The sequence below is a fragment of the Diabrotica undecimpunctata genome, chromosome 5 (genome assembly GCF_040954645.1).
Source record: "Diabrotica undecimpunctata isolate CICGRU chromosome 5, icDiaUnde3, whole genome shotgun sequence".
NCBI lineage: Eukaryota > Metazoa > Arthropoda > Insecta > Coleoptera > Chrysomelidae > Diabrotica > Diabrotica undecimpunctata.
The window spans coordinates 129,407,763-129,420,518 of NC_092807.1; the positions used below are offsets into that span (position 1 = coordinate 129,407,763).

Sequence of the window (12,756 nt, forward strand, 5' to 3'; positions counted from 1 at the left end):
GATTTTGGGGATGAAAATCTTAGTTTCTTTGCGTTCACTTGATACTAAGTAAACATGTCACATATTATTGACTAAGATACATTAACACACTATTTTGAATATACACATCAGCATTTCAAATAAGCTCAATAGTGTTTAATGTTTTCAATAAAATGTGACCTAGTTTTACTTACTCTATTTCAACGATTAATATTCTTTTGCTAATTAGCAATAACAGTAAAGAGAGAACAACAGTAGCAAATCAAATATTTGAGCATTTATTAGCATACGAATTTAATTCGTGTTTCCAATAGGTGCCGAAAGGGCGCAAGCTCACCGAGGCCCAGTCGATATTTCTTTAACCTTCAATTTATGTTGTTTACTTCGACGAAAATTTTTCCCAATCGGATTTTGTTTAACTCCATTATTTGTTGATTTTATGTTTAGTTGGTGAGTACACATATTTATCAATTGTTATATAGGTCAACAGATGTATCAGAAATATATTGTAGTAGGATCATACATTTCAGCACATGTCACATGTTCCTGAGAAGTTATATATGAATAACATTTGGGTTTTTTTTTGTAAAAGAAGAACATTTAAAACTCAGATATTTAATTAGATAAGTTTATATGAAATCTAAGAGCTAATTTAAATTGAATATACAAGAGTAATAAATATATTGCATTTTAAAAATTGACAAAAGTAGATATTATAATGAATCAGATATATACAGGGTGAACGTTTGGGTTGGAAACCCCAAAAATCTTTGTTAGGTAGGATTTAAACAAAAAATGACGAGAGAGGTTGATTTTTAAATTTAGTGTTGATTTCATTTTGGATAACCGTAACTATAAATGATCATGACGTTGTGATCACGTTATTCATTTATTTTTTTTTAATAGAAAGCTAATATTTATTTAATAAATATTTTTTCTGTCAAAATTAAATAGACAATTAAACTTTAAAAACGACAATAAGTATCACTATTACTTATAAGCCAAGGTTTATTCAAATTCACGCATCAGAATTTTTAAAGTTTCAGGCCGAATGGTATAAATTTGAGGACGAATTCTTGTCTTCAGTTCGTCAATATTATTGAATCAAGTACATATTCCTTTGATTTAAATATTTTCTTGCAAAAGAAATCCGGCGGAATAAGGTCTGGCGACCTAGCAAGCCATTATCTAAAGCCCCTACTCCCAATCGATTGTAGGCCCGTCTTGTTAATACCATAAAGCTTTATTTGGGACGTTCGAGTTGTTATCATTTGGAAATAGCACGATTAATTCTGGTAATATTTGCTATATTAACAAGTCTGTTTTACACCAGTGAGTTTTCCGCTTACGAAAATTGGGCCGATATTTTTTATGCACATACATTATTCCTGCACATACATTAACCTTTTAAGAGAATTGGGTATAAGCTTCTGTAATCAAGTGAGATTTCTTCGTGTCCAATATCGACAGTTTTGTTTATTTATAAAAACAAAGGTTGCTATTTAAAGAACAAATGGATGACGTCATCATTGTTACGGTTATCCAAAATAAAAGCAGAACTAAATTTAAAAAGTCGAGCTGCCTTGGCGTTTGTCGCCTAATAGAGAAAAATTGATCATTTTAGTTTAGTATTCAAGCTTGCAGAATTAAAAAAAAAAACATTTATGATATACCACAGTGTTCTGTTAGGTTTTTACGAATTTATTATTACCCTAGTAATTTTTCGCCCCTCAACTACCCCTTGGGAAAAGTCAATAATTCTATTAGATTAAAATTTAAGGTGCAATATAGCTTATTTATAATTTCACTGTACTCTACTTATGACTAAAATAAAAAAGTGCTCTTGTAAGTTTTTACTAAATTTTGAACACCATGATAATTTTCTACCCTCAAACCAATCATATTTTGAAACATTTACGCTAGCTTAATATTTGAGCCAGTGGAATAAAAAAAATTGAAATACCACAGAGTACTGCTAGATTTTAACGAATTTATTACCACCCTAGCTACTCCTGCTCCACTATATTGCTTGCGTAATACTTCAACAAATCCCTAGAGACTTTCTAAATGATAATTTTGGTAATACATAAATCGGCCGATGCGGCCCTTATAACTGGCCTTTATGATCCCCTGATTTAATTCCAGTAGAATATTATGTCTGGGTTCATCTAAAATAACAAGTTTATCCTTACAAACTAAATACTCGTGACCAACTTATTAGAAGAAGAAGAATACAAAATCAAATTCAACCTAGGCCATATTTTTTCACCAATTTTTCACTAATTTATTGCAACCATCATAATTTTTCACCCCTAAACCACCCTTAAGGTGAAAGATTCTGCTGACTTAAAGATCAAGCTAACAGAATAAAAATTTTTTTTTTACCTCTGGAATGTTTTTTCACCCATTTTATTCAAAAAAAAAAATGTTCTGACCTCTGGAATATTTTTTCAACCATTTTTCACTAATCCAATAATTTTTCACCCTCAAACCTACCCCTAATGGCAGTGATCCCGCTAGCTTAGTATTCAAGCTAGCAGAATTCCAAAAAAAAAATATTTATGATATACTGCAGTGTACTGCTAGGTTATATAAATTTATTACCACCCTAGTAATTTTTCACCCGTCATCTACCCCTTGTGGAATGTCAATAAGTCTGTTAGGTTAAAATGTAAGGCGGAGAAAATCTTTTTTTATAATTTCACTGTACTGTATGTATAAATGAAATAAGAAAGGATTATACGGATGCCTCAAAGTCTATGGTTGGTACTGGGTGTGCTTTCTACATTCCATCAACTAATACAGAAAAACTTTGTCGACTAAATCCTAGTTTTTCAATCTTTAGTGCTGAAGCTGTAGCAATATATGAAGCATTAAGATACTTTGAAAACACTCAGAATACATCTGTTACAATAGTATCTGACTCATTGTCTGTTATGTTAGCCATTGAAACTTTAAATTTTCCTAGTAATAACTCAAATATATATGTCTTTCAAATTAAAAAACTTGTTTATGACATTTATAAAAACCGAAGAGTTGTTCATTTTTTGTGGGTTAAAGCACATATAGGTCTTAAATACAACGAACATGTTGACCTATTAGCTAAAAAGGCCATTGATACCGGGACGCAAGCTGGTCACCAAATCTGTAGACAAGATGCATTAACAATAATTAAAAATAATATCAATAGTAAATGGAAACAATCTTGGCATATATATAGTACGCAGTCTTCCTCGCAATATGCTTCTATACAGCCTTTAATCCCAAGTGATTATTGGTTTAAAAATTATTCTGTTCTACGAAGGAATATAACATCCATAATTAGAATAAAATTTGGACACGCCTGCTATCCTAGTCATCTGTCCAAACTAAAAATCGTAAATTCAAAAAGAAGGCGATCTAGATAACATTTTCTTCGAATGTAAAAAATACACAAAACAAACTGAAGATCTAATAAAAAATTTAGTCAACATCAAAATTTTTCCTCCCTACAATATGTGCTATCTGCTATCTCTAAATATAAGAGTTGTAAATGAATGTTTGATGGAATTTATTTGCAAAAGTAAGCTTAATATTTAACTGTAATTAGAATCCTAACCTCTGTTTTACCCCATTTGTTATTACCTTTTATCCGTGATCCAATCTAATTTGTCCCAAAAGCAATCTCTTGATGGGTCCCTAGACGAGAAACGAGTGTCCATGTTTTATCTCTATCCTATCCCGCTTAAAATTTGTAATGCTACTTAAGTTTGAAATTTATATTATCTTTTTATATTGTACTATACAATTTTCTTTCTGGGTAGAATATTTTCATGTTGTGACTGGCTGTATGGCACTTGCCTATGCCATTAAAACAAAAAAAAAAAAGAAAGGATATTGCTAAGTTTTTACTAAATGTTAACCAACCTCATAATTTTTCACTCCTAAGCCACATTTAATGGGAGACATTCCACCCGCGACACATTTACCCTAGATGAATTAAAAAAATCTTTTCGGAAATACAAAATACCACAATTTTGTGATAGATTTTTACTAATTTATTACTCCCCTTGTAATTTTCCACCCTTCAACTACCTTACAATAATCCTATCTTCGATACATCCTATCTTATAAAAAGAAGAAGAATAATAATTAAAAAAAAGCAATAGGTACCCAAATTGTGTACCCACTTGTGTTTAAATGTGTTTTTGTGTTCAAATGACTCAGTTTATTCATTTTATTTAGACAAAAATCCATTCTTGATTTTTGTTTTTTTTTTTGCAAAAACATCGATAACACGATCATTAAAGTCTGCATTTGTGAAAATCAACTCCTTTTTTATGCTTAACATAGCAAGTGAATTTAGTCTCTGGAAGTTCTGCTGCATTGTATTTCTTAGTAAAGATTTAATCCGTTTCAATGTAGAAAATCAACGTTTACTTTCGACATTGCTCATTGGAAATGTACAGATTAATTTAAATAACATGACAGTTCCACTAAAACATTCGGTCAGATTTCTGTCGTTAAGAAGTTGTAAGATTGCCAACGCACTTCCCGCATGATGAAAATCTTTTCTGCCATAAATTTAGACAATTTACTTTCTTCTGTTTTTTGTACAGTTTTTCTTTCTGAAAAAAGTTATAGGTTCGCGTAACGGTATCAAAATCATTAGTAGAAAAGTATATTCGTTGATTTTTCAGAAAAAGAAAGTTTTAAAGCCAAAAGACGTTCTGTAAAATGAAACCTATCTTTGGCCTGATTAATCGGGATATTACACACTTCTTTTGTTTGTGCAGAATATGATACTGATTGATAACGCTTCTTCGGTGGTGAAAGTGGACGATTTGGCATTATTTGAGCGAAAAATGTGAGCCAATAAATAAAACATGCATTATTTAAATATCCCAGCAATGCCTCTGCTTGGTTTATTGCGGTAAAATCATTAACGCTGTTCTATAATATACTCATTATTATTATTCTGGCTTTACAAGGGGGAGGCTAGGACCCTCTGCGAGAGCTTCCTCAAGTATTTGTCTCCAGTCGTCAAGTCGCCAAGCACGTATTTCCATATTTTTCATGTCTTCATCGATATTATCAAGGAACCTTGTTCTGGGTCTTTCTCTTCTTCTCTGACGAATGGGTCTATCAAGGAGCGTTTTTCTAGCTGGGTCATTTTATTCCATCCACATTACATGCCTTATCTACCTCAGACGGCCTTCTGTTCTTAATATGTTTTACGATAACTGGTTCCTGGTATTTGGATATGGATATTTTCGTTTTTGTATTGTTGTTCGTTTTTATTCTTTTATTTTGTTGCCGATTTCAATGACTGTATTTCTTGTGTTATTCATTGTTTGTTTTTAGGGGATGTATCGTCCTCCCGTTGTTGTATGAGATTCCTTCCTAACTCTCTCCATTCTTCTGTAGCGTTAAGTTGCCTTTGTCTTTCTACTTTCTGACTTCTTTGTGTATTTTTTTCTTTGATTTGTTGGTAGAAATCAGCTTCTTTTAGCTTTGTTAGATTAATTCTATGTGTTTTAATGATCTGCCCCTGGGTAAGATTCAGTCTATAGTATGGCATTAATCTTTGGTTTATAATAATGTAGTCAATCTGGTTTCTTACTACGTTCTCACTTTCATCTGTAGGGGTTTTCCAGGTGTATATTATTCGGACTGGTAGCTTGTACCATGTGTTCTTGATAATAAGTTCGCTGTCCTTGGAAAACTGAAGTAGACTCTCTCCTTTCTCATTACGTGTTCCTAATCCATATTCGCCTACTACTTATCCATCTCTTCCTTTACCTACGCATTTAAGTCGCATAAAATAATATTAACTTCCTCTTTTTTGGTTTCTTCCAGTGTTTTGTTTAATTCATTGTAAAAACTGTTTATTTCTTCCTCTGTGCTATCAGATGTCGGTATGTATGCCGTAATAATGTTTATATTGCACGGCATGGAGTTTAATTTCAAGTACAATACAGTTCGTTATCGGTATAAACCCTTTGACTGATATTTCGGTTTCTTTGTTGATGGCAATAGCTACCCCATTGCGATTTTGTGGGGTGATCTCCAAAGTAATAAAACACGTAGTTGTCTATTACACTTCTGCCGCTGCTGTTAGTCCATCGTCTATCTTTTTATATTCAACCAAGGATGTCTATCTTTAAACGTTGCATTTCTTGTATCAGGTTATGAGCTTTTTCTTGTTGGTATAGAGTTAGTACATACCACATACCTATTCTTTTGTATATTTTGAGTTGAATTGCATATTGTATAGGTGTTTTTCAGCATATCACAGGAGTTTCGCTTGCCAACGACCTGAGGCCTTGTGATCCTCGTGGTTTATTCGTCTCCTGCCGGATCTCGGATTTCGATTCCCGTGATCAGAGTTGTTTCTTGTTGTGATTGCCATTATGACTGTTCTAAGGATATCTTACAGATTTTTAATGCGATAGTTTCCCGTTGCTTTCCACATCTCCACGTCGTTGATCATTCTTGATTCATCCGCCTTTAAAGGTAGTTTCTCACTTTTAGGATAAAGGGTTGTTCCTCCCTCCTACCAACTTGTACACCTGTTGAATATTTTCTTATGCGCCTTCATCGCCGTTCTGGCTTTCATGTGAAGAGTATGTATTAGAAGGAAAAGTGACCCGTCTGCCCTCAGAAATCTTATAGGCATTAGGTTTCGGAAAAACAAGAGTTGGCCAAAAGAGGCTGATAGGAAAGATTAAAGACATTTCATTCAAGACAAGTTGAAAAAGAATAAATTGTGACGGCTCTTATGATGCGCCAGGTGCGTATCATAAGGGTATGAGTATTAATATACTTTTTGTTCCTGCTCAACTTCTGCACGATGACCAATTTCTGCACGAATAACGAACTTAGAATAAACAACACATTTTTTGACCACAAAACCAACACAAATAGACATTTAATAACACCCGTTATTAAATGCGGAGCCAACACAAACAAAAATCAAAGTCGAAGGACTAAATACAGAATCAACGGAATCTTCTTCTTCATGTGCCTTGTCCGTTCCGAACGTTGGCAATCAACATGGCTATTCTGACTTTGTTTACGGCAGATCTGAATAGTTCAGCAGATGACAATCCGAACCATTGCCGCAAGTTTTGGAGCCACGAGTGTCTTCTCCCTGACCCCTTCTGCTGTCTATTTTCCCTTGAACGATCAGCTGTAGTACTCTATATTTATTATGTCTCATAACGTAACCCAAGTATTCCAACTTTCTTTTCTTTATACTTATTCCTACCTCTCTCTCTTTACCTATCCGGCATAGTACCTCTTCGTTGGTCACGTGCTCAGTCCAGGATATACGTAATATACGTCGGTAAGCCCACATTTCGAAGGCCTCTACTTTTTTCATCAATGTTGCGGTCATTGTCCACGCCTCCATTCCATATAACAAAACCGGGAATACATAACATTTCAGAAGTCGAATTTTGAGAGGTAGGGTGAGACTTTCAGAGGTGAAAATTTGCTTCATGCTAGTGAACGATGCTCTTGCATCAACGGAATACTTATACAAAAAAGAGAAGATCATTAGAAAACAATAAAATCGAGGAAAGCTGGGAAAAACTCAAAAATAACATAATTAACTCAGCATCAGATTCACTTGGAAAGTAACGAACACTAACATATCAAAAAAGAAAACACCACGGTTTAGAGAGAAAGTAAAGACAAAATGCGAAGAAAAGAAGAAAGCATTTATAAGAATACAGAACACAACAACCACCATAAAACCACTACAAACGAATCAGAAATGAAACGAATATTTTAGTTAGGCAAATAAAAAGGAAACACTGGCAAAGCTTCTCACAACAGATGGAACACGACTTCTACGGAACACAAAAAGAAATATGGAGAATGATCAGGGGACAAAGAAAAGAGACGAACGAACTAATATAAACGAAATCCATTCGGAAGGAAACAAGGGAGACCAGATGTGACGACAAACGAAGAAATAAATATTGAGGAGGAAGAAGTAAAGGAAGGACTAAGGAAATTAAAACATAGAAAATCAAAAGAAGAGGACAGAATACCGAACGAACTCCTAAAGTACGAAGGACCTGATCAGACCAAACAACTATTAAAACTAATTCAAAAAATAATAGAACAAAACAGAGATCAAGCATCTGGAACATTACAGAGGAATTAATTTATTAAACATAACACTAAAATTAACAACCAAAGTGATAACAAGTAAACTGAATGAAATTATAACACTAACAGAAGAACAACAAGGTTTTAGGTCAGGAAGATTATGCACCGACGCTATATTTATAATAAGGCAAGTGCAAGAGAAATTATTAGAATACAACAAACCGGCATATCTATATTTCGTGAACCTTAAGGAGGTATTTGACTGGGTTAAATTAAAATACGTTATCCACTTACTGTACGCAAGAGAGATACCTTTAGGAATAATCAAAACGATCGTAAATATCTAGCAAAACAACACAATAAAAGTAAAAGTAGGAGAAGGACTAACCGACCTCATTGAAGCTGGCAATGAGATAAGACAGGGATATTTCATGAGTCCTTTATTGTTTAACCTGATTGTGAATAAAATAGTAAAAAAAGTAAGAACTAAAAAAAGATACCAAATGGGAGAAAAAGAACTTAAAATAATCTACTATGCAGACGACGCAATACTACTGCCTCAAAGTGAAGATAATTTACAACGTATGCTGCACCAATTTAGTATAACCGCCAGAAAATTTAACATGTTAATTTCCCCAAAAAAGACAAAATCCGTGGTGATAACAGCAAATTTACTAAGATGTAAATTGAAGCTGGAAGATCAGATAATAAAACAACCGATGGAGTTTAAATATCTAAGCATCACATTATCTATCTACGGAAGGCTCGAAACTGAAGTGGAAGATCAGGTGAATAGAGCAAACAGAGCCGCAGGTTGCCTTAATGAAACAATATGGAGAAATAAAAATATCGGGAAAGAAATGAAAGGCAGAATTTACAAAACAGTCATCAGACCAATAATGACATACGCGGCAGAAACAGGACCTGACACAGAGAGGACAAAAGAATGTTAGAAACAGCAGAGATAAAAACACTTCTGAACACCATGAAAAATTTATGGTAAGACCCCATGGAACAAAGCTAGAAGTATAGATATACAACATAGATGCAAGGTGGAGAATATCAAAAACTGGGTAAGAAATAGAAAAGTAGAATTGAACGATCATATAAGCCGAATGACAACAAATGGAGCAACTGAAATGGAGTTCATGAGAAGAAGCTGCAGAGTGACAAAAATGGATCGCATTAGAAATGAGGAGATAAAACGAAGAATGGCAGCAGAACAAGACATACTCAGCTACATCGAAGAAAAACGTTTAATTTGGTATGGACATGTGAGAAGAACAGATCATACAAGGTGGATAGCAAAGATTTCGGATTGGAGCCCAATAGGAAGGAGGAAACGAGGTAGACCCCGAAGATCATGGAGGGATGAAGTGGATGAGGCCATGGAAAGACGAGACCTTAGAGATGAAGAATGGCAGAACAGAAAGGACTGGAGACGTTGGCTGAAAGAAGGAAGGCGGCGACAGCTGTAAAAATCCTTATATAGATAGATAGACAACAAATAGAGTAGTAAAGACGGCAAGAGACGGTTCCCCAATATGAAGACGATTAGTAGGAAGACCACGAAAACGATGGAACGACAACTTACTGGAAGCACATTGAAAAACAGACAGACTCATGTCTACATAAAAAGAAGAAGAAGAGTGTTTCCGCTCATATGTCGGGGTGTTGACTACAGACTGTATAGCATTGAGGATATGGTGTATGTCATTTTTTACGATGTATATACTCTAACTTCATGGCCTGACTCTAGGGATTTTTATTGTGTTGTATACCATTTTAAAATTTAATTTTCTTAGAAAATATTTACAAATATTTGCATTTGATTTATTGGATAAAATTGTTGACCTACCCTATTTAAAATTCAAATTATAGCCTCTTGAAATTACGTTATTTTCGACAACTAAATATATGTACACACTATCAGTGTACTAAATTAAGAAGGAGTTGGTGGGGACAGAGAGGTAGTTTATTAATAAATAAGTGTTTTGTTTATGGATCTGCATATATATATATATATATATATATATATATATATATATATATATATATATATATATATAATACTAATCTTTAAAAGACACAAATGAGGATTGTTTTGAATACTTAACAGACAATATTCGCGTTTCATCGATTTTTCTTATATTTTGACCTTCTGAATTTTTCAGACATGCCTTTGGAGAACTCCGCCTGCAGTGAGCATTCGAGCGGTATAAAACCCTTGGACGGTGAATGGAAACAAAGAGCGGAAGAAGAATTAAATGAGACTCCCGAGGTTTTCAAGCGAGAATTGGCTGCCCTAAGGCGAATGGTAGAGAGTAAGAAAAAAAGTTACATAAGGGATAGTATAATACGGTCATTTTTCGAAGGTTGAATTATCTGGGTTAACTAGAGAGCAAAAGAGAAAACACCGTTTTTTTGTTGTATTTAATAAATATAAATCGAGTTTGTCAGTTCATTTTAGTGTACCTGCTTGCTGGTTTGTTATAAAAGTTAAAAAATATTTTTAAACTTTTTTTTCTGTTAAATTGTTTAATAAACATAAAATCCAAACATACAAGGAAGTATAGTAGTGTCTAGGATATCTAAATTTAGCATATTAAACTATAAATCTTAAAGAAATGTATAAAATAAAATTTAGTTTTTTGAGATTTAATGCCGGAAAATTTAAGAATTCAATAGTATATTGTCCGAAAACAATAATTTCTGGACTTTTGCTAGAGTCTTGTTTATTCTCAAATGGCCTTCCGAAACACCACTATGATACTCCAAAAGTATTTCAATAACTTGATTTTTTGGTACGACAAGTTGAAATTTGTTCTGGCTGCCATCGAGACTTTCCCTCTTTCTGTGTAAAACTTCCTGTCCCAATCTGGATCCTTATACAAACGGCTATAACTAAGAGATCCTTTTTTTACCTTTGCCGCAGTGATTGCAGTCTTCAGGACAAGGCCATCTACTCAAGTTATCGGCATTATGATGTTGAGTACCTTTTCGATGTTCTATGGCAAAATCATACGTGCGCAGTTGTTTCAGAAATCGAGTAACCTGTCTTTGGGGTTCTTGAATTGGAGGATCTATTGCAGACAGACGTGATCGGTCCGAATTGGGAACTTCCATCCATATAAAAACTTATGGAAGTGTTTCAATGTTTTCACCACAGCAAGTAATTCTCTTCGTGTGTCACAATATTTTCTTTTGGCCTTGAAGAAGACTTTAATAAAGTATCCAATAAGTCGTTCTGTACTATCGATGTTTTGCGAAAGAACGCCACCAAGATCCATGTGGTGATGACAGTATTGGTGCAGTGGTGAGGGAGTCTTTCAGTCTATCAAAAGAATTTTGGCACTGTTCATTCCAGTTAAACTGTTTGTCTGCTTCCGTTAGCTTATGCAAAGGCTTTGTAATGTCAGCAAATCTTCTTAGTAAACGATAATAGTAGAAAAATAAACCCAAAAAGGATCTCAATTGATACTTGTCTACGGGGACTGGCCAGCTCTTAATCCGGTTTTTATTTTCTCAGGATCGGTGCTCAATCCCTCAGACGAAACCCTCAGACAAAACCAGATGTCCAAGGAAGACTATTTGCTTTTTGAATAACTGACATTTCTTGGGATTCAATTTTAGATTCGCATTTCCCAATTCTTTGAAAATACTGGAAACGTTGTAGATAATGTTCGTAAAAAGTTTGGCTATAAACGATTACGTCATCTAAGTAGATGAGGACAAATTTTTCAATGTAATCCCTTCAATACTGTCTCAAACGTTCAAAGGTGGCTGACGCATTACAAAGACCAAAAGGTAAGACAGTGAATTACCATAAACCTTGATCAGTCAAAAACACTGTCTTGGCTATTTTTGCTGGAGCCATTTCCACTTGCCAATATTCACTTTTCAAATCTAATGTTAAAAACCAGTTCACAGTATCCAAGGTGTCATCAATAAATGGCAATGGATAACTATCCTTGACCGAACCATGATCTAATCTCCTTTACTCCATAAAGAATCTAGTAAAGCCATCCTTCTTTTTCACCAAGACAACTGGGGAGCTCCACGAACTTTGTGATAGTTCTAATACACCTTATTTCTGCATTTCTTTGCAAACTGTCTCGACTTCTTCTTGTTTCGCAAACGGAACTCTCCTAGGAGCTTATTTGACGGGAGCAGTATTTCCAGTGTTTATTCGATGTTGGGTTACCTTCGTTCATCCGTAATTGTTTGATGTCAAAGGGAACCCATCTTAGAATATTTTGTGGTTGCACAATACAACTTCTAATACTAGTGATACCCTTGAGAGTACTCATTGAAATTCCTTTCTTTAATCGAACATCGTAGTCGTTGATATTCATTATTCGGACAGGGAACGAGTTGCCGTGCATTCCAACTAGATTTCTTGTTGGAAGGATGCCTTTAGTGTGTTGTTGGATAGCTAGTTCGAAGATTCTGAGAAAAGGAGTAGGTTTAGTTCTGGTTTCGCAACAACAGGTACTATGATCTCGAATCAAACTGGTAATAGAACATCTTCAACACAGATGCGGCATATGGTTTCATTACATTCTGATAACATCAACACGACTTCATTTTCAATTTGAAGAACATTTGCTTTTAAATCTAACTTTCCGTTATGGTGAAGCAAAAAGTCTGGACCAACAATGACATCATCCATGATAT

At 34.3% G+C, this 12,756-nt stretch overlaps 1 protein-coding gene across 1 annotated transcript in view; it reads left to right on the plus strand.

Annotated features, from left to right (window-relative positions):
* Positions 1 to 320: 320 nt before the first annotated feature.
* The window catches only part of LOC140440782 (alpha-tocopherol transfer protein-like), a 37,011-nt gene continuing 24,575 nt past the window's right edge, over positions 321 to 12,756 (plus strand). The window contains exons 1-2 of the mRNA XM_072531147.1: positions 321 to 429; positions 10,254 to 10,403. Of these exons, the coding sequence (XP_072387248.1) occupies positions 10,256 to 10,403 (148 nt within the window). The 5' untranslated portion in view covers positions 321 to 429; positions 10,254 to 10,255. The remainder of the gene's footprint in view (positions 430 to 10,253; positions 10,404 to 12,756) is intronic.